Source organism: Curcuma longa, chromosome 8 (genome assembly GCF_044706935.1).
Source record: "Curcuma longa cultivar G26 ecotype Majalengka, Jawa Barat chromosome 8, ITB_CL_G26_1.1, whole genome shotgun sequence".
NCBI lineage: Eukaryota > Viridiplantae > Streptophyta > Magnoliopsida > Zingiberales > Zingiberaceae > Curcuma > Curcuma longa.
In genome coordinates this window covers 3088139-3109107 of record NC_133868.1, presented here as the reverse complement: position 1 = coordinate 3109107, position 20969 = coordinate 3088139, and the positions used below count along the sequence as shown (strand labels likewise).

The following is a 20969-nucleotide window of genomic DNA, read 5'->3' as shown; positions in this document are numbered from 1 at the left end:
TCCTTCTTAGTCCTTACTTTATTAATATGAAAATAAGTAAACCTTCACTGGCTTATTCTCAGTCCAACAATATTGCTTAATCGTTGAATAGGGACATGCTCAAGAAATCAAACTTATGTCATAAATAAATCATTGGATGTTATTAGCTATTTATGCAAACAAATAACTACATATTCAAGACTTACAGTAAGTAGACCAGTAAATCCCTTCATATAAGGCAGCGCGACTATACGGCTATGAGTCTACGACAAACACTTGTCTAAATATTAAGAGTTGAGGCATCATATAATTATATATTATCTCAACCCAATTATAATTTTCTAGGTTATCGATATTATCGACAATATTTATAATTCCTATAGGTAACTTATAAATCGAAGCAAATAAAATAGAAGAAAAATGTATAAAATATAAAATTTATAAAATGGCCTAATCTCCTCATTTGATTCAATGCAGAGATAATATTTCTTCATTAGGTATTTCAATCTAGATCGATTTAGCTCTTTTTTTGTAAAAATATCTTTTATATAATTCTCCAGAATCAACATTGGAATACATCATTACATGCATACCTCTATTTAGGATTCCAAGCAATAGTGCTATGTCTTTGGTTATGAAGGCCACATCCACATTGCAAAATTTAAAAATTTTGCCTTCTAAATCCTAATTCTCAAATATATTAACTAGTAATCTCCTAAGTTGAATTTTCAATATCCTAAGAAAAGACACAAAAGGGTTACTTCTTATAACGCTAATGTGCTTTTCATGAAGATTCACTCCTGAATGCCCCTTTTCTTTGCCTTATCCTTTAGGGAAGTTTGATTAAAAAAAAAATCTATAATCAAGTGTAACTTCTGCTCTATATGTAATAAATCATTCAATTCTTTAGCTTTTTTTTCTACTGTTGATGTAGATATTTGTATTTCCTGCCATATATAAATAAAATATTTAAGCTTTGTAAATAATCAATCAAATAATATGATTTTCGTTAAACTAAGTTAAAATATTTAGAAGACTAGCACACTCTATTACGTAATTCTTCAATGGTAAAATGTATGACAAAAATGTCAAAATAAGTTATACTTTTTAACCAATTCATCTGGATATAATTAATAAACTTAAATAGAAACTAAATTTGATAATCAATAGTCCTAGTGATTGATTGTACAAATCAAACTATTTATAAGTATTATTCTTAGTTGATGATGGTACTGAGATAATATGTTTTTTTAACTAAGCTCGATGACCTACCTAAGCCAATTCAATCACATAACTTTTATGAAACTAAGTTAAACTAAGTATACATATTTTGCTTAAAATCTTTGAAAATAGATAATCAAAATAATTTCACTTGAGAAAATGATGGATTCTTTGACATTTCAAATATTAATAATTCTATAACCTTGGAGTCAATCTTCAGTCAGACCTGATTCTTTCAGGGAATAAACACAAATTGAAGAGATGGAAGCCTTGTACCATAGGGAGATCACACAATTGCCTATGAAATGCAGAGAGCTACCATTCTCAATTTCGTCAATGAGGCGTGAGCAAGACTAATGAAAGCACTGGTGAACACTAAATAGAGGAGAGCCAATGAAGTAAAAATAATTTTGCCAGTGAGACTTTGGGTTTTTCGATTTCATTGATAAAATGGGAGCAAGGCGGTGTTAGAATTTTTTTTTTATGAGAAAATGCACGAGTGATTGAATGACATACCTTGGGCTATTGTTTAAATCATCCCTATTTCGGATGTCACGCGACCACACAGAATTTTTGAGAAAGATAAAATGAAAAATGAACCCATAGGAAGCTAGCCATTTAGACAATCCCAAAACCAACTACGCAATTTGGATAATTCGCATAATCACATACGCGGTTTGAGAAATTATAGGGGACAGTCTGGTGCACAAAGCTCCTGCCATACGAGGTCCGGGGAAAGGATCCATTGTACGCAGCCTTACCTTGCCTTTGGCAAGAGGCTGTTTTCAAAATTTAAACCCGTGACCTCTAGGTCACATGGCAGCAATCTTACCGTTGCGCCAAAACTCCCCTTCGGTTTGAGAAATTATAATTTAAATAAATTCTAAAATGTAGTTTGTCAAGAAAGGCAAATAAAGTAGCCGATGATTTCTGATAAAGTAGTACACATCAAACAAAGTACATGTTGAGATAACTCGGTTACTATTGAGGTTCTAATTTTAGTAGTAGAAGGCATACAACTTATACTTTCCACGTTCCGCAATAGACACTCATAATGGATGAAAGAAATATTAATGAAACAACGCAAATTATATATCATGCTCTTTTAAATATGAATTGCCTATTCTTATAAATGAATAAGAATAAACAAAAAAATACACAGCGGCTATGCTTCAAAAATGCAAGAAAACTCGACCACAACCCTGAATCTGAAAAATTACATGAGCCATGCTAAAAGATTCACTTGTTTGTGAAAGCATTTTCAGGATGTTGGGCGCAACTGAAAAGAAATTCAACATGGCAAAGCAAAAGCATCATGTTCTATAAAGCACCATGCTAACGGAAAGAAATTCCACAATTAAATTACATCACGTTTAATCAAGTTTTTTTCATTCTACAAAGACTGCATATTGTAGTTAAAGATTCATATCCTCAAACTACTAAATATAACAACATTGATGGAATGCATCATATTTTGGAACAAAACACAGCAAAACATTAAAAAAAAAAAAAACATTGGTTGTATGCAAACTAAATATAACTACATAACAACATTCTCCTGCGGCTGGTCCCACATGGGGAGGTACTTGAGCTCTTCAATTGTCCTGTCATAATCTTGTGCAGTCTGAAGGCTGAACTTTCAGAAAGCCATTAGCTTCATCTTTGATCAATGGAAGCTCTTGGTTTTCCCTTGTTAATCGAATTCAGATGTAGTGAGACGAAAATGACCACAATGACAACTATCAAGCAGCCAATGAGAGTGCTAAAAAAGAGTGCGCCAGGTTGCCTGGTCTGAATAAACCCATAAATCCCACTTGAAGTCACCAGTATGATGTCAGTAAGACCGTCATTGGAGAAGTCTTCCAAAATTAGTGCATGAGTTGGAGGTCCAGGTAAGTCGATAGTAGCTAAAATGCTTCCTCCATGAGATATCACCACTGCATCATGCTCACCTGCTGCAACTATCACCTCCCTGTTAGTATGAGCATGTAGAGGAACAGACTTCAAAGTAGGCACAACAACATTTTCCATCATCCCAGATGGAGATGGAAGATTTGACCAAACAACACCAGTTGAAATTTGCCATCTCCATATAGCCTCATGATCATGTAAACCAGGCGAGTAGCAGGTTACCTGAAATTTAGTAAATCAAACAAGGTTCTAAATTGCAGAGGTTGCTGAGGAAGAACCATAAAACAATGAAGTGACATATATACTATATCTCAAACAAATCATCTATCTTTTTAGCCCATCCACAGCAATAAATACCTCCCCTCGGTTTGTAAGAAACACAACATCCCCATGGCTTCCTTTCCGGTGCCGGTGGCCATCATCTCTGTGTACCAGGATTGGACTTGCCACCTCTAGACTAACTACATCATAGTTCCGCCCAAAGCTTCTTGAAAAGTCACCATGATGGAATAAATTGAAAGGAGAATGATGACAGATAGAAACATTGAAGAGTTGCTCTCGCACAGGTACTCCTGATGTAGCAACAGCCCAGCATGGTTTCAGGACTTCCATAGAACCACTAACAACAGTTTGTTCAGCTCCATTTCCACCAACAACCTATAAATAAAACAATAGAACGCAAAATTGTAGATGAGCGTACTCTGAGAAAGTGCTAGTTAACATTCAAACAAAAAGTTTCTGAATTTTAACAAATAAATTTCAGGTATAGAAAATTCAATCAGCAATGAAATAAAACATACAGCACTAACAATACTGCCTTAATCTGAAGAAACAAAACTTACCAAAATGCAAAAGCAGCAGCAACAATAATTAATACTTTTCCACCAGAGTTTTGTGTAACTTCATATCTTCAGGTCATTCAGATTTCTTCTGGTTTTATCCTCTACACTCCCCTTGCATCATTTTAAGTATCACGTTTGGCTTTTAAAGAACTGTTTTTTTTTACTACCTTTACTTATTTTCGTATCCTTCACTATCTTAGGTGTGTTTTGTTCATGGAAACTTATCCAGTTTTCTATTTTCAGTTTTCATTCTTCAAGAAAATAAGAATTGAGAATAGAAAAGAAAATTACAAAAAAAAATCCATCAATTTTTTGACTTTTTCATTATTACATTATTCATATTTTAGAAAGAAGATGCTTTGATCTTTCCCCAAAAATAAGAACAATTTTACTATAACAATGTTGAAAATTGAACATTTTTAAAAAATGAAAACAGAAAATTATTTCCAGTTTACGTAAAGAATTATTCAGAAATATCATTATGTACTTTACCTGAAGCTGGATTCTTCCTACAAAGCCAATGATTCTCAGATATGGAATGGTGTTTGGTAGTATGGTATGAGGTTAAAGGAGGCTAGCAGTATCATCAAGAATGGCCATCATGCAAGTTTTTGGAATGACATATGGATGATTGACGATTCCGAATGGCTGGAAGTTCTGGTCAATTAGCCATGCAGTTAATGAAGATGGGACATGGAAGCTTGCTGAATTTTCTCTATATTTTACTAATTCAGCACTTATTTGGCTGGCATTTATTTTAACACAAGAACATCTTAATGAAGATGTAATAAATTGGTGCTTTCCATCAGATGGTGAATAAAATAGCCATGAGGCCTATAATTTTGTCACCCAACCAACTCCATCCATGGTAGGTCATTCCCAAACTTGTAATTTTTTCTTTTCAAGGTTAAACCAATTAGAGTTATATGTTTCTTGAATCTGACTTCCCACACGGAGCACCGTTTAACATTTATTGATGGAATTTATCCTCATTGAATGTGCACACAAAACTCAAAGATACTTTCGTATTTTAACCATCCAAATTTTATTCTATGAATAATGTCTTCACCAAACTTCCAATTAAACAATTGTAATAGTTTTTTATGGAGAGACTGAACCGCTTTAGAACTTCCATTCTACATTACTAGAGAGGCTATCATGTGAAAATTTTAAAGACATCCTTCAATACATGAACGAATATATGCGGTTGGCTGCAAAGACTGGGAGGCTCTACATAGGCAATGAACTTTCCGAAAAATTCTGGCTAAAAATGCCAGGAGATCTCGGCAGAAGAATGAAGGAAGCCTTTGAGCAGAAATACCCAGGAGTAGTAATTGAGGTAATGCCACGAATACTATTTGCTTACAGATATCTGGAGGATGAATGTAAAGATGCTGCTTTCAAAAGGGCGCTGAAAGACCTCTCATTCTGCAGTAAAATCTCCATTCCAGGCTACTACAAGCACGAGAAGAGAATGGGAGCCAGAAAATCAAGAACGTACAAAAGTAAGGCCCATGACACCCATGTACGAATAGAAAAAAGGAAGCATTTAGTGCGCAATAAGCACTGTAAATGCTATCTTTGTGGACAAGAGAGACATTTCGCTAAGGAATGTCCTAATGATAAAAGAAGCATTAAGCGAGTTGCTATCTTTGAGCAACTTGAAATTCCGGAGGACTGTGATATTCTTTTGGTTCGAGAAGGAGAGGAGCAAAGTGACACCATTTACAGCGTCTCTGAAGGCGAAGACTATGAAGCAATGGGAAAATCTCTCAAAACACTTATCCAGAAGGAATATATCTTCATGCTTGGAGAAATAGATGGGGGATACCGATCACAGATAAGGCTCCCTGATCACCAGATGAATTGTTTACATGACTGGCAACATAACACCTTTGTGCAGCCTCATGATGAGACATGTGTGTGTTGCAAACGGAAGTCTATGCAAAGGGCAAGGATCCATTGCCCAAAATGCTTGGTGATGGCCTGCAATCTATGCGGACCTTACTACTTTAAAGAAAAAGTACTAGTGGCACTAGCAACATCAGTACCTTTCTTCCCACAAAAACTGATACAGGAATAACAATACTACATCGCCTGATGTGAGGGAGAAATGGAAAGGCTAAAGAAGGAAGTTGAGTATTATAAGCGGCAAGTAGAAGAATTGGAGGTGAAAAAGGCCTTAAAGGAAGACCTTGCTAACCTCAGTAAAGGCAAGAGTACATTACCAGAGGATATCAACCCAATTCAAGAAGATGATGAAGAAGATGATGAGGAATTCGCTAATGTTCTCTATCAAGAAAACATCCACAAAGTAACAACTGAAGAAACACCAAAGCCAAAGCCCGACCCAAGATTGGTAAAGAATATACTATACAATATGAATGTTGAATTTGAAATTCCAAGAACACCCAGGTTCGGCGTGCAAGCAATCTTGGATACCGGAGCCACTACATGCTACATTGATGAAGAAGCGGTACCAAAGGAGGCGTTGGAACAAAATAATTTTATTGTTCACTTAAGTAGTATTAACTCAAAGCAAACAGCTTCAGAATGCAGCTTGGGGATGGAATCCAGATGATTATAGGGTGCAATTTCATCAGGCCATGCAAGGGGCGTCAGAATAGAAGGTAACATTGTAACTTTCTATAAAAATCTGACTACTATCAATACTGCTCCTACAGCCCTAATAGCCACCGCCATTGAAGAAATGGAACTAGAAGAAGATGAATACCTAGAAATTAAAGAAGTGGTATTCTACAATGAAGAAAGAAGCAGACAGTCCTTTCTACAAAAATTCAATCCCCTAATTTGGAAATTGAAGGAAGCAGGTTTTATAGGAAAAGAACCCTTGAAGCATTGGTCAAGAAATCAAGTCGTCTGTCAACTGGATATCAAAAATCTAGACTTTACTATTACTACCAAACCTTTAAAGCATATAACTCCTCAATTACAGGATGCTTTCAAAAGGCATGTGAAGGCCTTATTGGACCTTAAAGTAATAAGGCCCAATAAAAGCAAACATCGAATGACAACAATTATTGTTAATTCAGAAACCAGTATAGATCCTGAGACAGAGAAAGAAGTCAAAGGAAAAGAGAGAATGATCTTCAATTACAAGCGTCTCAATGACATCACAAATAAAGACCAGTACAGTCTCCCCGAGATTAACACTATTCTCAAAAGGGTTAGCTCAAGCCAAATTTATTCCAAGTTAGATCTTAAGAGTGATTTTCATCAGGTTGTCATACACCCTGACTGAAGGGGAGCCTTGGCGTAACGGTAAGGTTGCTACCGTGTGGCCTAAAGGTCACGGGTTCAAATCCTGGAAACAGCCTCTTGCCAAAGGCAGGATAAGGCTGCGTACATTGGATTCCCTCCCCGGACCCCGCAAGGCGGGAGCCTCGTGCACCGGGCTGCCCTTTTTTTTTTTTTTGTCATACACCCTGACTCTATTGAATGGACGGCTTTTTGGGTCCCTAATGGTCTTTATGAATGGCTAGTAATGTCATTCGGACTCAAAAACGCACCAGCAGTATTTCAAAGGAAGATGGACAACTGCTTCCGAGGTACAGAAGAATTTATAGTCGTTTATATTGATGATATTTTGGTATTCTCGCAGAATGAAGAAGACCATGCGAAGCATCTAATGATAATGCTACAAATATGTGAAGAACATGGGCTTATTCTTAGTCCAACCAAAATGAAGATTGTTGTTGCCGAGGTAGAATTCCCGGAGCAATAATTGGTAATCGGAAGATCAAATTACAACCTCATATTATCAAAAAGATCTCTGAAGCAACTAAGCAAGGGCTTACCACAATTAAGGGTCTAAGGTTCTGGCTGGGAATTCTAAATTACGCCAGGAACTATATCCCTACTCTAGGAAGGTTATTAAGCCCTTTGTATGCCAAAACTAACCCAACGGGAGAAAAAAGGTGGAACCAACAAGATTGGGATTTGGTAAGAAAAATTAAAACGGTTGTTCAAAAACTACCAGACCTAGAAATTCCCCTAGAACAATGTTATATTGTTCTTGAAACAAACAGATGCATGGAAGGATGGGGCGGAATATGCAAATGGAAGAAGCAAAAATATGACCCAAGGACTACTGAAAGAATCTGTGCATATGCCAGCGGTAAATTTAACTCACCCAAGTCTACAATTGACGCAGAAATTCATGCGGTCATGAACTCTTTGGAAGCCTTAAAGATTTACTTTCTAGACAAAGTCGATTTAATTATCTGAACTGATTGCCAAGCCATAATCAGCTTCTTCAACAAATCATCCAACAATAAGCCTTCCCGAGTCCGCTGGCTAGCCTTCACTGACTATATTATAGGAATAGGAATTACTATTCATTTTGAGCATATACAAGGCCAAGAAAATCAGCTAGCCGATGCTTTATCTAGGTTAATTAATTCTCTTATTTTAACAGGATGACCGAAAGAAACAAATTTGAGCAAACTGGAAGCAGCAGCCCAAGCGCTACAAGAGATCACTGCCCATCCCAACAGGAAGGCCCAACAGCAATTGGCCCAGGCACTTCTCGTTCTCCAACACACATTGACCAGTACAAGCAACTCTTGTATCACTCCCAACAGCTGCCTATGCCCCTCAACAAGCTCGATGCAAATCATGAACAACTTCATCAGATCCAACAGCAAGCAGCGGAACAAGCAATTCAATCCCTGCAACAGCTCAGGGATCTCCATATCTTAAAATTATAGGAATGTCGAAGGTTAAGCACATCCGATAATTTCTGGAAAGACTAGTATCCCGCAACACAACTAGATTTACAGCTGGAACAGGCTATATATCTCACTAAAGATGCGGCTGCAAGGATGGCTACCTTTCACTTGTAATACGGAAGTGTGGTGGAAAGTAAAGTAGCTTTAGCTTTATGTCACTTTAATTTTAGCTTTATGTCACTTTAGCTATATCGTGTGTTATATTATGTGACTTTATGTCACATTCGTATCGTGTGCTTTCTGTAAAGAAGATCGTATCGTGTACTTTATGTAAAGAAGATCTTATCATATCTTATCTAGGAAGGCAAGAGATAATGCGATGGGGCCCAATGAGCATCCGGTTTCCCTTCTCCCTCCTATATAAGACAACTATAACTCATTGCAAGACATCAAGCAATCCTTGAGTCTTACTCTGAGCCCTTGTAAGAAGCTTTCAGTTAATAGAAATCTGTGTTTTTCCATATCTTCTCCTTTTCTATTATTCTGTATTTGCTATCTCTTACATTACACACTTTCCGGAAAGTTCATTGCCTATGTAGAGCCTCCCAGTCTTTGCAGCCAACCGCATATATTCATTCATGTATTGAAGGATGTCTTTAAAATTTTCACATGATAGCCTCTCTAGGTCACGGTAGGCGGCGTTCTGTATGACAGTAGAGCCTTGTGTAGGATCTTCTAGGGAGAATACCCTTCTCATTTGTGATAGAATATTTTGTGTTCCTTCTCTTCCATCCCCGAATTCAATTAATGCTTGGTACTCAACATCATACTGCATACGCCATTGGACCCAAGTTAGCTTCTCAACCTCCCCAAGGAGATTTTCCATGTATTCTATCTTATCTCAGGTATCAGTAAACCCTTGGCTTGCCACATGATTCCTTGTAATGGATTCCCATCGTGAAAAGGCATCATCAAATATTCCCAACTGGTCAGGGATTACGAACATTACTCCTCCGGCTTGTTGAGCTGATGGTAGCATCCACATTTCATTATTATATCCACCTCTGAATCTTCCGTGCTTTCCTCTTTCATCAAATGTTGGTGTTGATCTATTCATCGTGGTTTCGGTATTTGTTGCTGGTGGGTAACTTGGGGGACCCATAGAGGTGTCTGTTGGCGGCCTATAAGGTGAGGTTGCAGAAGTGATAGCACTAGAATATAATTGTTCATTTAATCTTGCCAGAGCTGGATACTCCAATTCCGCTTCTGGTTCAGCCTCATAGCCTGTTGCAATAATATTGGAATAAGAGGAAGGGGGGAGTCAGTGAAGTACTCCAAGGGATTGATAAATTCTTCATCCGTAAGATTAGGCCATCGGGACAGATAGTCTGACTCCCCACTGAACTGGTTGACCGGCTCAAGCCAGTCAAAATAAGTAGTGCCTTCCTCCTCATCGTTCTGCAAGTATAGAGTAACTTCATCTGTTGACCCGAAAGCCCCACTGCCTCTTGAGGTGTCAGAGAGTTCATTGGCCTCATGAACATCTGGCATCATAATATTTCCAATAATTATTTGGGCAACACATTCTTTCTTTCAATGCGTACTTGGACATCCGAGTGGTTAAAAATAAGGATCTTTATTTTCCCTCGGTAGTCGGCATCAATAATGCCTGCTTCCACAGTAATACCTTTTCGCCATGCCGCACTGGATCGAGTTGTTATTCTTCCATAGGTTCCTGGAGGTATTTCCAGGCAGAGGCCTGTGGTTAATAGATTGCGTGCTCTTGGTGCAATAGTACAGGCTTTATTTGTGGTGAGATCATATCCTGCTGCTTTTGCCATTCTTCTTCTTGGTAATATTGCATCTTTCGAGATCCTTTTGACCTTTATAGAGGGCTGCTCCCATTGATCGCATATAGGGGGGGGGGGGGGGGGGGGGGGGGGGGGGGGGGGGGGGGGTATAGTTGACATAATAGTTAAACTTCGCGCTTGGCTCTCCTAGAGTATCCCAGACTTCTTTATCCTTGGTGAGGGCTGCCACAATTTGAGAGGTGTTCCGAATTTCTTCTTCATTGCTAGCCACCTCTTCATCATGTTGGTTGTAATGAGGTAGCCTTTGTATGGGTGCTGCATCATAATTATCGAAGCTAATACTAATAGTACCATTCAGTGAGTTCCGGGATCGTACCTCCGTAGGCATCCTTGGGAGTGCTATTTTAGACGATTGGATAATCCAATTGCGTCCTTGTACTTCATTAGCATTATATTGTCGACCTAGTAGGGCTCGTACACCCCGACTTGCCAGATAATCCGCGGCATGCTGAATTTGATAAGCAAAGCCGACATTGGGTTTGTTAGAAAGCCGCCCTACCACCCCTCTTGTGATTAGTAAATTAACTTCTCCATTCTGCCAATTGTCATAGCCCCTTGTCTGCATTGAGATTTGAATGTTCCGGTAAAAATCTCCTAGAGTATCCCAGATTTCTTTATCCTTGGTGAGGGCTGCCACAATTTGAGAGGTGTTCCGAATTTCTTCTTCATTGCTAGCCACCTCTTCATCATGTTGGTTGTAATGAGGTAGCCTTTGTATGGGTGCTGCATCATAATTATCGAAGCTAATACTAATAGTACCATTCAGTGAGTTCCGAGATCGTACCTCCGTAGGCATCCTTGGGAGTGCTATCTTAGATGATTGGATAATCCAATTGCGTCCTTGTATTTCATTAGCATTATATTGTCGACCTAGTAGGGCTCGTACACCCCGACTTGCCAGATAATCCGCGGCATGCTGAATTTGATAAGCAAAGCCGACATTGGGTTTGTTAGAAAGCCGCCCTACCACCCCTCTTGTGATTAGTAAATTAACTTCTCCATTCTGCCAATTGTCATAGCCCCTTGTCTGCATTGAGATTTGAATGTTCCGGTAAAAATCCCCAATTGTTGTAGTAGTGTCAGGAATTACATAAATGAGATGACTGCTTGTGGCCAGGTCAACTTCCATGGTAGCAAAAATAGCTTGGTCTCCCTGCCATTGATTATCCCGGAATACCACCAGGGCTAAAGTTCCTTCATCCCTTCGATGCAGTATTTGTAGCCTTACATGCATAAGGCCAATATGTATAAACTGCATACCGCTTCGCTGAAGTTCTTCAAAACTTTCTGGTTGTATCACATTTCTGTCTATTTGCTGGCCATCTGTGCAATTTATGGCTTCTTCTGATCTATGCATGTAAACTCTGTGGTTTACATCATCTCTTCCAGACTTGTATAGTACCTTTGCTAGTAGTAGATTTGCCCTTCCCTCATGGAGAGTTGAAGTTGGGTTTCTGGAATTAGCTGCTGCTCCGGGTTTGATTATAGCGGCCTCCAGTGATTCTTCTCATCATCCTCCTTGCGTTGTATAGACGCCTTTGTTGTTGCCGATACTCCCTAATTTGATCTTCAAATAATGGATTCTGCTCCTGATGTATTATTCTTTCTGAGACTGAGGGCCTTGGTGCCGCCATTAGTTCTTCAACTTTTCTTGATCTTCTTTAAGGATTTTGAAGGGGTCCTTGTAGACTCTCAGCTTCCCTTTTCCTTCTTTTGCTTTTTCTGGAACTCCGAGGGTTAGTCTCTGAAGTTTTTCAATTAGGTTGTCTGAGATGGCTGCCGCTGCTGATGTGCTTCTGTTCTTCGTCTGCTCTAGAATTATCTTTAAATCTGACTGAATATCCCTCAAGGATTCAACAATCTGCACTAGGAGTTGAAGCTGAGTATTATTTTGTTTGATAATAGCGGAGCTTCCTGAGAAAGCTCCTTGGTATTCACTTGGTTTTGCAAAACCAACAGCAGGGGATTCTATTTGCTCAGTTGCCTAGACTGCTGCATGGTACGATTGTGTATTTCGTGCCAGAATATAATCGCTCATGCAGCTGTCCAATTTTCGATCTTATGGAGTAGATTCTCCACTCGATCTAGTTTCCTTGCTAAGTCTCTGGTAAGTCTTTGGGCTTCCTCTTCAACCAGTTTTGGTTGTTTGGCGATTTCTGCTATGAGCTCCCTCACTTCTTGCTTGGTTAAAGGTCGATTTTCTGTGAAGACTGTTGTAAGATTTTTCAGGGCGACCTTAAGCTTAGAGATTTCTTTTTCAAGGTTTTGATACCTTTCCAAAATTTGCTTGAAGTTTTTTAGGTTTACACGGGCTGATAGACAAGTTTTGTCATACACTACTGTTATGTTGTGACTAAGTTGACAGGTGTTGACTTTGGTTTCTGATGCAAGGTCAAGGTATTCTAGATTGGAAGTATGGGAATGTTCATACCAATCTTGAATTGCCTTTTCCCAAGTTTCAAGCATACCCTCTTTTCATCGACCCTCTGCTTTCATAGTTTTACCAGACTCATCTCTGGGTTTCACTGGTCTTACGTCTAATTGCCAAATATAGTGTCTTCGCCTTTTGCCCAGATAAAATTATTTACCAGAGGTTTGATAGAAGGAGGGGGTTTATACTAACTTAGAATTAGGCTAAAACAAAAATGGGTATATCACTTTCCTACTTCACAACCCGAACACCGTAACCTTAACTCTTTAGGCTAGAACCATATTCTTTTTAACTAGGCTCTGATACCAGTGTGTAATGTAAGAGATATCAAATACAGGATAATAGAAAATAAAGAGAAGATATGGAAAAACTCGTAGATTTCTATTAACTGAAAGCTTCTTACAAGGGCTCAGAATAAGACTCAAGGATTGCTTGATGTCTTGCAATGAGTTATAGTTGTCTTATATAGGAGGGAGAAGAGAAACCGGGTGCTCATTGGGCCTCATCGCATTATCTCTTGCCTTCCTAGATAAGATATGATAAGATCTTCTTTACATAAAGCACACGATACGATCTTCTTTACAGAAAGCACACAATACGAATGTGATATAAAGTCACATAATACAACACACGATATAGCTAAAGTGACATAAAGCTAAAATTAAAGTGACATAAAGCTAAAGCTACTTTACTTTCAGCATGACCCACACAGTGAGGCTAATCTTAGGAAGAAATCCATCTAGTTAACTTCAAATCCTCGGGGTGCACATTTTATTGTTGTTGTCCCCTAATTAACCTAAAAGTTTAAAACTTCAGTTTGTTTCCAATTTTGAAAAACCTAAAAAATATGAGTACCAAATGTTTCTAACAAACACAATTATGGACTTCAAATATCAGTAGCCACACACATGGATCCAAGTCTCTGACAACTATTCCTAAAAACTTTTAAACATGATAACAGAGAAACATAATATCCAGAACCAGTGACGCTGTCCCAGTATGTATTTGACACATACAAAGGAGAAAATAGAGTCCACATATCAGGGGTTATATATATAGCCGTCAATTTAGGTTAGGCCCGTCAGGTTGGCCTATCCCGCCAAGTAATTTAGGCAGGTTGGGTTGAAATTTTATCAATACATTTTAAGATGGGTTCAGATGGATTGACCCGCCTAGGCCCGTGGCCCGCGTGGATTGGCCCGCAGTGGGCTTGGATTGGCCCGTGGGTTGAGAAAGTTTATTTATTTATTTTAAATTTTAAAATTAAAGTAGAAAACTCAATGAATTAGTAGGTTTGATCCCTCTAAATTACAATTCAAGTTTTAAAATTACAATTCAAACTTAAAAATTTCAACTTAATCAATTTAAATTATAATCCAAACTTAAAATTTTTTATTTTTTTTTATTTTTTGACAAACCCATGGGTTGGCTCGCCTAACCCACGACCCGCCTTGAGTTGGGTTGGATTGGAGATTTCCTGACCCGCCAAGTTGGTGAGTCGACCCCCGCCCCGCCATATAATGGATTTTTTGTGGGTTGGTCCGCCCCACCATGGGTTGGCCCGTTTGACAACTCTAGTTATATACAAGGTCGTTATTCCTTAAATATGAAATCTATAATTGCATATCACAATAGATCACTTTATATATCATGGAAGTCTTGGAGAATTAAAAATTACAGCAAGGGTGTAAAAGTTGCAACAGAAGTAAAATTTTAAAAAAAAAACTATCCTAGTACCATAATTCAAAATACAATGGATAATGCAATACTCAAAACAAATATCATAACTTAAAATTTTGAGGAAAAGCATTGGATGTTTGAGTTGGATGCATAAAAGGGTCATAGGTGAGCAAAGTAAATTGAAGAAAGAACAAAGACAATCTGACTAATAATTGTCATCAAGCAGCACATGGCTCAAGGATCTAATCTAGTTCGATCGTCCATCCCCTTCTTAAAACAACTATTTCTTCAGATCATTTGAATGATAGATAAAATTAGAAGATAAAGATTGTCATAGAGCCAAATACAATTATGTCGTGTACAAAATATTCAAAATGCAAACTAACTAACTAAAAAACATAGAAAAATAAATGAAATCACCTGAACATGATCTAAGACACCATCCCCATTAATATCAGCATGAAGACCTCCTTCTGGCAAATGTAACTGAAAGGATAAAAAAGTAGCAAACAAACAATAACATTAAATTCAAAAAGAAAGGTGATTTCTCAAGAAAAATACTAGTTGAAATTCCATTCTCAATTGGGATATGGTTGAAGCAGAGCTGTACAACCAGATGCTAGTATAGATGATAGATTGAAGGGTAAACAACCCTTGAAGCACCCAATGTATCAAACTTCAAAATGCAATTCCTTCAAGCATAAACTAAAAATGCCAAATTCTAAGATTATGGAAAGTTAAGTCATCAAAAAATACAAATTAAGTTACAAATGAGTTTGTCTAGAATTGTATTCAGTAATTTAATATGATGTTTTTATTCAAATCAATGAGTAAGTGAAGATTTTTATTAAAATAAGGGTTTAAATTTTGGATAAGATGAACACTGGACCAGATTAGGAGTAGTTGATTAAACTGGGTTGAAAATGGATCTTAATTGAATTATAAAAATACTAAATGCATTAGAATTGGATTAACTATAAATTAAATTGGTTCGCATCAAGGTTATGTTAGATTAGAGTTTGATAGACCAGAACCTAATGTTTGTTTGGGTTATATTAAATTCATCAATATTTAATCTATTAAGCAATTTAATAGGGTTACTATTAGTGTTGATCATGTAACAGTTGAATTGTTTTGTAGCCATGGCCACTGCTGACCCCCTTGCATAAAAAACCTCTTTCCCCCCTCTGGTAGTTAGGGCATGTCCACGGAAGGGGAGGAAGAGAGTAAAGAAAGAAAGAGAGCTATAGAATGGAGAGCTATAGAAAGAGAGCTATAGAATGTTGCAAGGTTAAATTAATCTCTTTCTATAGAATCATATGTAATTTCCGCCTCTTTCCCCCCTCTGCTCATTTATGTAATTTCTTGGTCATAGCTATAGAAAGAGAGCTATAGAATGTTGCAAGGTTAAATTAATCTTTTGCAACCTTTTCATGACTCTTTCATCCACCATTGGATGGAACCAAATATAAGAAACGAAAAGCAAAATTGTTCTTTTCTTCCACCCTTTTCCTTCTTCACTTAAGTAAACAAGAAAACCTTGCTCCTTTCCCCCTCAAGCCATTTTCCCCTTAAAAAAGTCTCCATAGACCCTTGTACCAACCACCACTCCTCCTAGCTGCTGCCCGACAAAGAATTTCTCCTCGAATAGTCAAGTCTTGTAACACATTAAATTTTGTATTATCTTCATTATATAACTTTTCAGCTTTTGCAATGTAAAAAGGCAGCACAGCAATACATAATAAAAATGCAGCTATTAAACCTTGTTTTGTTTACAGTTTACTCTGGAACCAAATTTTTCGCAGACAGTTTAAAAGTTTCATCTAGCAAATAAACCTTATATAAAACAATTTTGAAGGAAATTTTTTGAAGTCAGAAAAGGTTGTCCAATTTTTGAAATAGTTTCCAAACAGAATGAAATCCATGAATCAATATAAAATTATAGAATTACAACCATTGTTTAAATCTCGTGTCGTATCGGGCAACACGAGCGGAATTATTCTTCTGCCAATCGACTAGCATGACACCAATACCGACACAACCCCACGGTCGTGTGGAGGCCCCGCAAGCTCATAGAGGCCTCGCTACACGAAGGCCTTGCGCAAGACACCGGCGGCTACACTAGGCCCTTGAGTTTTTTTTCAATTTTTATTTTTTTATTTATTTAACTGTTAATTCCTTTTTTATTTTTTAAATAGTTAATTCTTTCCCTCTTAATTCTTTCTCCTTCCTCCCAATATTTTAATTTTTTATATTCTTTTTCTCCTTAAATACATGAAAAAAGATTTCCTGATTAAAACAAATTAAATTTAATTTAATTTAAACTTATTTGATCCTAATCATTATGTCTAGACTTTAGTTAATCCTAAATTGACTTTTAGTCAATTCTAATTTTTAAAATATTAGTTTAACCTAATAGTAAGTATTAGTAATCAATAATTATATTAATAATTTTGAATTGATATATTTTACATTTAAAAAAGTACCAAAACCGTATCGACACGATACAATACCGAAACCATATCGTTCTGATCATAAATCGAAACTGTGATACGGCTCGAAATGCTAAACCATGATTACAACTTGAGGCTACAAATATTTATCCATTCATCATAATAGGGGCTAATAAAGACTAGCTAACTTATGGATAGCATTAACATAAGTTATCTCTATAAGAAAATGAATAGCAAAACCATAACAGATAAATTGTCATTCCATGACTTATTATACCAAACACACAGAAAAATAAAAGATTGGCTAGCCTAACTACACAGATTCATAATTGAATTTACCTCAACTACAACATTTTTTAGATCAGTTTGGCAGATAAATGTTTCCAGATTGAAATAAGCTATATACAACTATAGACACAAGTCTAGATAGAATTTAAAAAAATAAAGAAGATAGTATAAAGCCTAAATTGAATATTTGGATTTTTAGAATTTAAAACTGCACAGTAACTCTACTGATATTGGTTCGCATGACCAATCAAGGACTGGAAGAACCAGATAGCTTGCTAATGTTTAATAGTCATTTTTTGTACTTATTTTGATGATACCAGGCAGTAAATGACATTGCACGCTGCATGTTACAATGAGTAACAATTTGTGAAATTTGTACCAAAACAGAACACAAATGAGAAGTGATATAAATAAAACTTGATTTATGAACCAAGAGAAGATAAAATCACGTTGAAAAAAAGTAGGTTCATCATGGAAATGGAAAATAAATTGTGATGTGAAAGTTTAGGAAGTTAAACACTATTTAGTATTTGACTGAATTTCTGAAAACAAATCTAAGATTTTGTCACTTGACTCCAACATTTAATTTTCCACCTCCATTAATTTATTTTTCCACCAAATTAATATGTGAGTTAAGTTAATCAGTGGCAGCCACTGATGAGTTTTCTTATTCGATGCCTCACCAACAACTATCAAACTTGGGAGCATCTATGCATAGCTCTCGCTTTCATTACATGGATGTTACAAATCAACTTAAACATCCAAAAAAAAAAAAATTTGTGACTAACCCATGTAATCATTCTATTCTTAGGGAGAAAAAAAATGATAATGGGAAAAAGGACTGCTCCAATCCCTACAATTTTTCTATCATAAAAATTGAAAAAGATGAAAATTATGATGTTTTCAATGTTCATACACAACTAATCCATATTAATAAGTTCCTCCAGTGTATAATTATCTTGTAACATTACAGCTAATAAAACAACAACAATAAAGTTTTTATCCCACTAAGTGAGGTCGACTATATGGATCTTCCTACACTTGGATTCAATCCCTTATTACAAGAGCTAATAGATATAATTTATTTACATAAGCAAAAAATGTCAAACATTTCATTATAAACCACCTTTTCTGTTATTAGTCAAAATAATCAGAAGTACCTGGCAAATGGTTCGTCCAGAGGCCAAGTGCACAACCTCTATTCCTTCTTTCTGATGTGCAACAACGACATTTGGAACCCACCAAACTTGAGTGTGATTTGTAATGGTTGGGATGTAAAGTGATCTCTGTAGAGAGTATGTTAGAAACTAAGGCACATGAAGTCTATATTCAAATGCAGAAAAGCGTAAGTTGGCAGAGGCAGCATATCAATTAGCAAACTGCATAAATAATGTTTGAAAAAAAAAAATATTAGTCCAATATACAACTTCAAAAGACGGTTAAGGAAAATGTATCAAAGAGAAAACAGCAGCCTTGCCGGCATCGGCCTCGCTGCCTGCGCCGGCCTCCCCGAAGACAAAGCCTTCAGAGCCTCAAACAGATCGAGGTTCAACCGTCTTCGCCGAAGATGGCGCCATGGCCTTGCTTGCCGCCGATGGCAACCTGCCGGCCTCGTCGATGGCACAGGGTCACACGGATTGGAAGCGACTGTCCGCTAATCGGGAAAAAAAATGCAGGCAGCGCCTGTGCGCTACCTTGCTACGTCGGCCAGAACAACGGGCAGAAATCGCTGTTGTTATTTTCCCCAATAGGTAAAAACATAATTTAATCTACCTGGCTCTGATACAATTGTTAATCTGTATACCTGTTGTAGCGTGTCTTTACTCCAGCGGCGGGGACTGCTTCTGTCAAAGGAACGATCACGAACGGAATGGAAAGCTCCTTAAAAGTCACAAACCAAATCCTCGGATTTGGACTTAAACCTTTTATCCAACACATCAAAACACTGATCAAACATTGTCCACATGGGTCATGATGAAAACCAACACTAGGTAGTCTATTCGTGCCTAACTAAACACATCATTCCTAATAATGCTACCCAAGATCATGTTCCAAGATTACATTTAACTCACATAACCTCTCAAGCTTTCATACTTCTCATGCTTCTAGGTTTTCAATGTCTCAAGATTATATTTTATTGGTGCAGGAAGCATCAAATAATTGAATCTGTATTTTAATCATGGCAAAGGATTCGAGTTAAGATTGTATTGCGTGCTGACGAGTTAATTTAAGTGTGCAGGTAGCATAGGAAAATCTCTAGTTGGAGGTTAGGCAAGATAAAAGTCCTAGTTGAAGGCTAGGCAAGAAATCCTGGTCAGTGTGATTGAGCAAAAAGTCTTGACAGATCAAGGACACTAGGTGGGAAGTCAAAGCAGGTCAGTGGATCGGACATCTAGCAGATCGATGAGTCAACGAGGACCGGATATCAAAAGGATGTCCTGGGGTCAGAGGATTAGATATTGAGCTAAAGTCTAAACATGGTTGGAGGACCGGATATTTGGCAAAAGGTAACTCTGTTATATTTGAGAGGTGTTCTAAGATAATTACCTTAGATATTATATTATTTATTAGATAAATAAAATTATTATTTAAGTATACATTCTATATGTATTTGATTTGATCTTAAACTCAATTACTGATGTCTACAATACAATGCATAATATGAGAGAAATTATGATTATATCACAATTTATGGATATCTCTATATGTGTAATTATATACGTATTGAAATAAAATATTTCCTAGTCTATGAATTGATGAAATTGGACATGTTAGTGTTAGCCCATAGAGTTAATTTTGAGATGATTGACAAGGAAAATTTTATATTATATTTCATTAATAAAAGGTAAAATTTATGGTTATTATATTTAGTTCAGATGTGTGTCAGATGAATAAATATAATAATGTCCTAGGATAGTAGGTTCTTGTTTATAGCATATCAATTGGTTGAATTGATAGTGAGAGGTTGTAAATATATATAGAACACTACTCTTAACTATTCCTAGTCAAGCTTTAATATACAAGGGCAATATTAATGTGTTGAGATTAGCATGTAAGTGAACTGATGACTTAATCTTACAAGTCATAGATATAAGATATCAAGTTGATACATGAGTATATATTAGAAAATTTAAAGTTCAAATGGAAATAGAGGTTCAGTCGACTGATCAAGAGGATCAATCGATCAAACAACTTTAGAAGGTACAGATCGGATGAGATCAGATCGAGCAAAGAAGGAAATTTTGGAAATCAGCCCATTGATCAAAAAGATCAGTTGATCAAACAACGAATTTCATGGAATGGATCGAATTGATTAGAATCAGAGCATATAAGGAAAGATAAAGGTTTAACCGACTGTATAAGGTTCAATCCACCAAATGAAGCATCAAGATCCAAGACTCTGAATCCAACTCACTCATCCTTTTTTGTTGTTCAATTCATGCAAGTGTTGTTACTACTATGCCAAGAGGCTCTCCGATAACTACGACGAAATTCTATCTTTTGTCGACGTACTTTACTCACTTGTATTATATTAAAGGAAATAATAGTCTGTCACTATCTTCTTTATTTTTTATATGTCTTCTCTTTTTCTACGAAAGTTT

General features: G+C 36.8%; 1 protein-coding gene and 2 pseudogenes across 2 annotated transcripts in view; 1 reads left to right on the top strand and 2 right to left on the bottom strand.

Moving 5' to 3' along the window:
- Positions 1-2518: 2518 nt before the first annotated feature.
- LOC141833031 (uncharacterized) overlaps positions 2519-20969 on the bottom strand; it is a 58415-nt gene continuing 39964 nt past the window's right edge. For both annotated transcript variants that reach the window (XM_074720415.1, XM_074720416.1), the window contains exons 11-14: positions 18528-18653; positions 15047-15112; positions 3469-3768; positions 2519-3333 (exon numbers count right to left, since the gene is read on the bottom strand). In XM_074720415.1, the coding sequence (XP_074576516.1) occupies positions 2857-3333; positions 3469-3768; positions 15047-15112; positions 18528-18653 (969 nt within the window). In that variant the 3' untranslated portion in view covers positions 2519-2856. The remainder of the gene's footprint in view (positions 3334-3468; positions 3769-15046; positions 15113-18527; positions 18654-20969) is intronic.
- LOC141833107 (uncharacterized) lies at positions 6067-8675 on the top strand (annotated as a pseudogene).
- On the bottom strand, positions 9875-12149 carry LOC141833106 (uncharacterized; annotated as a pseudogene).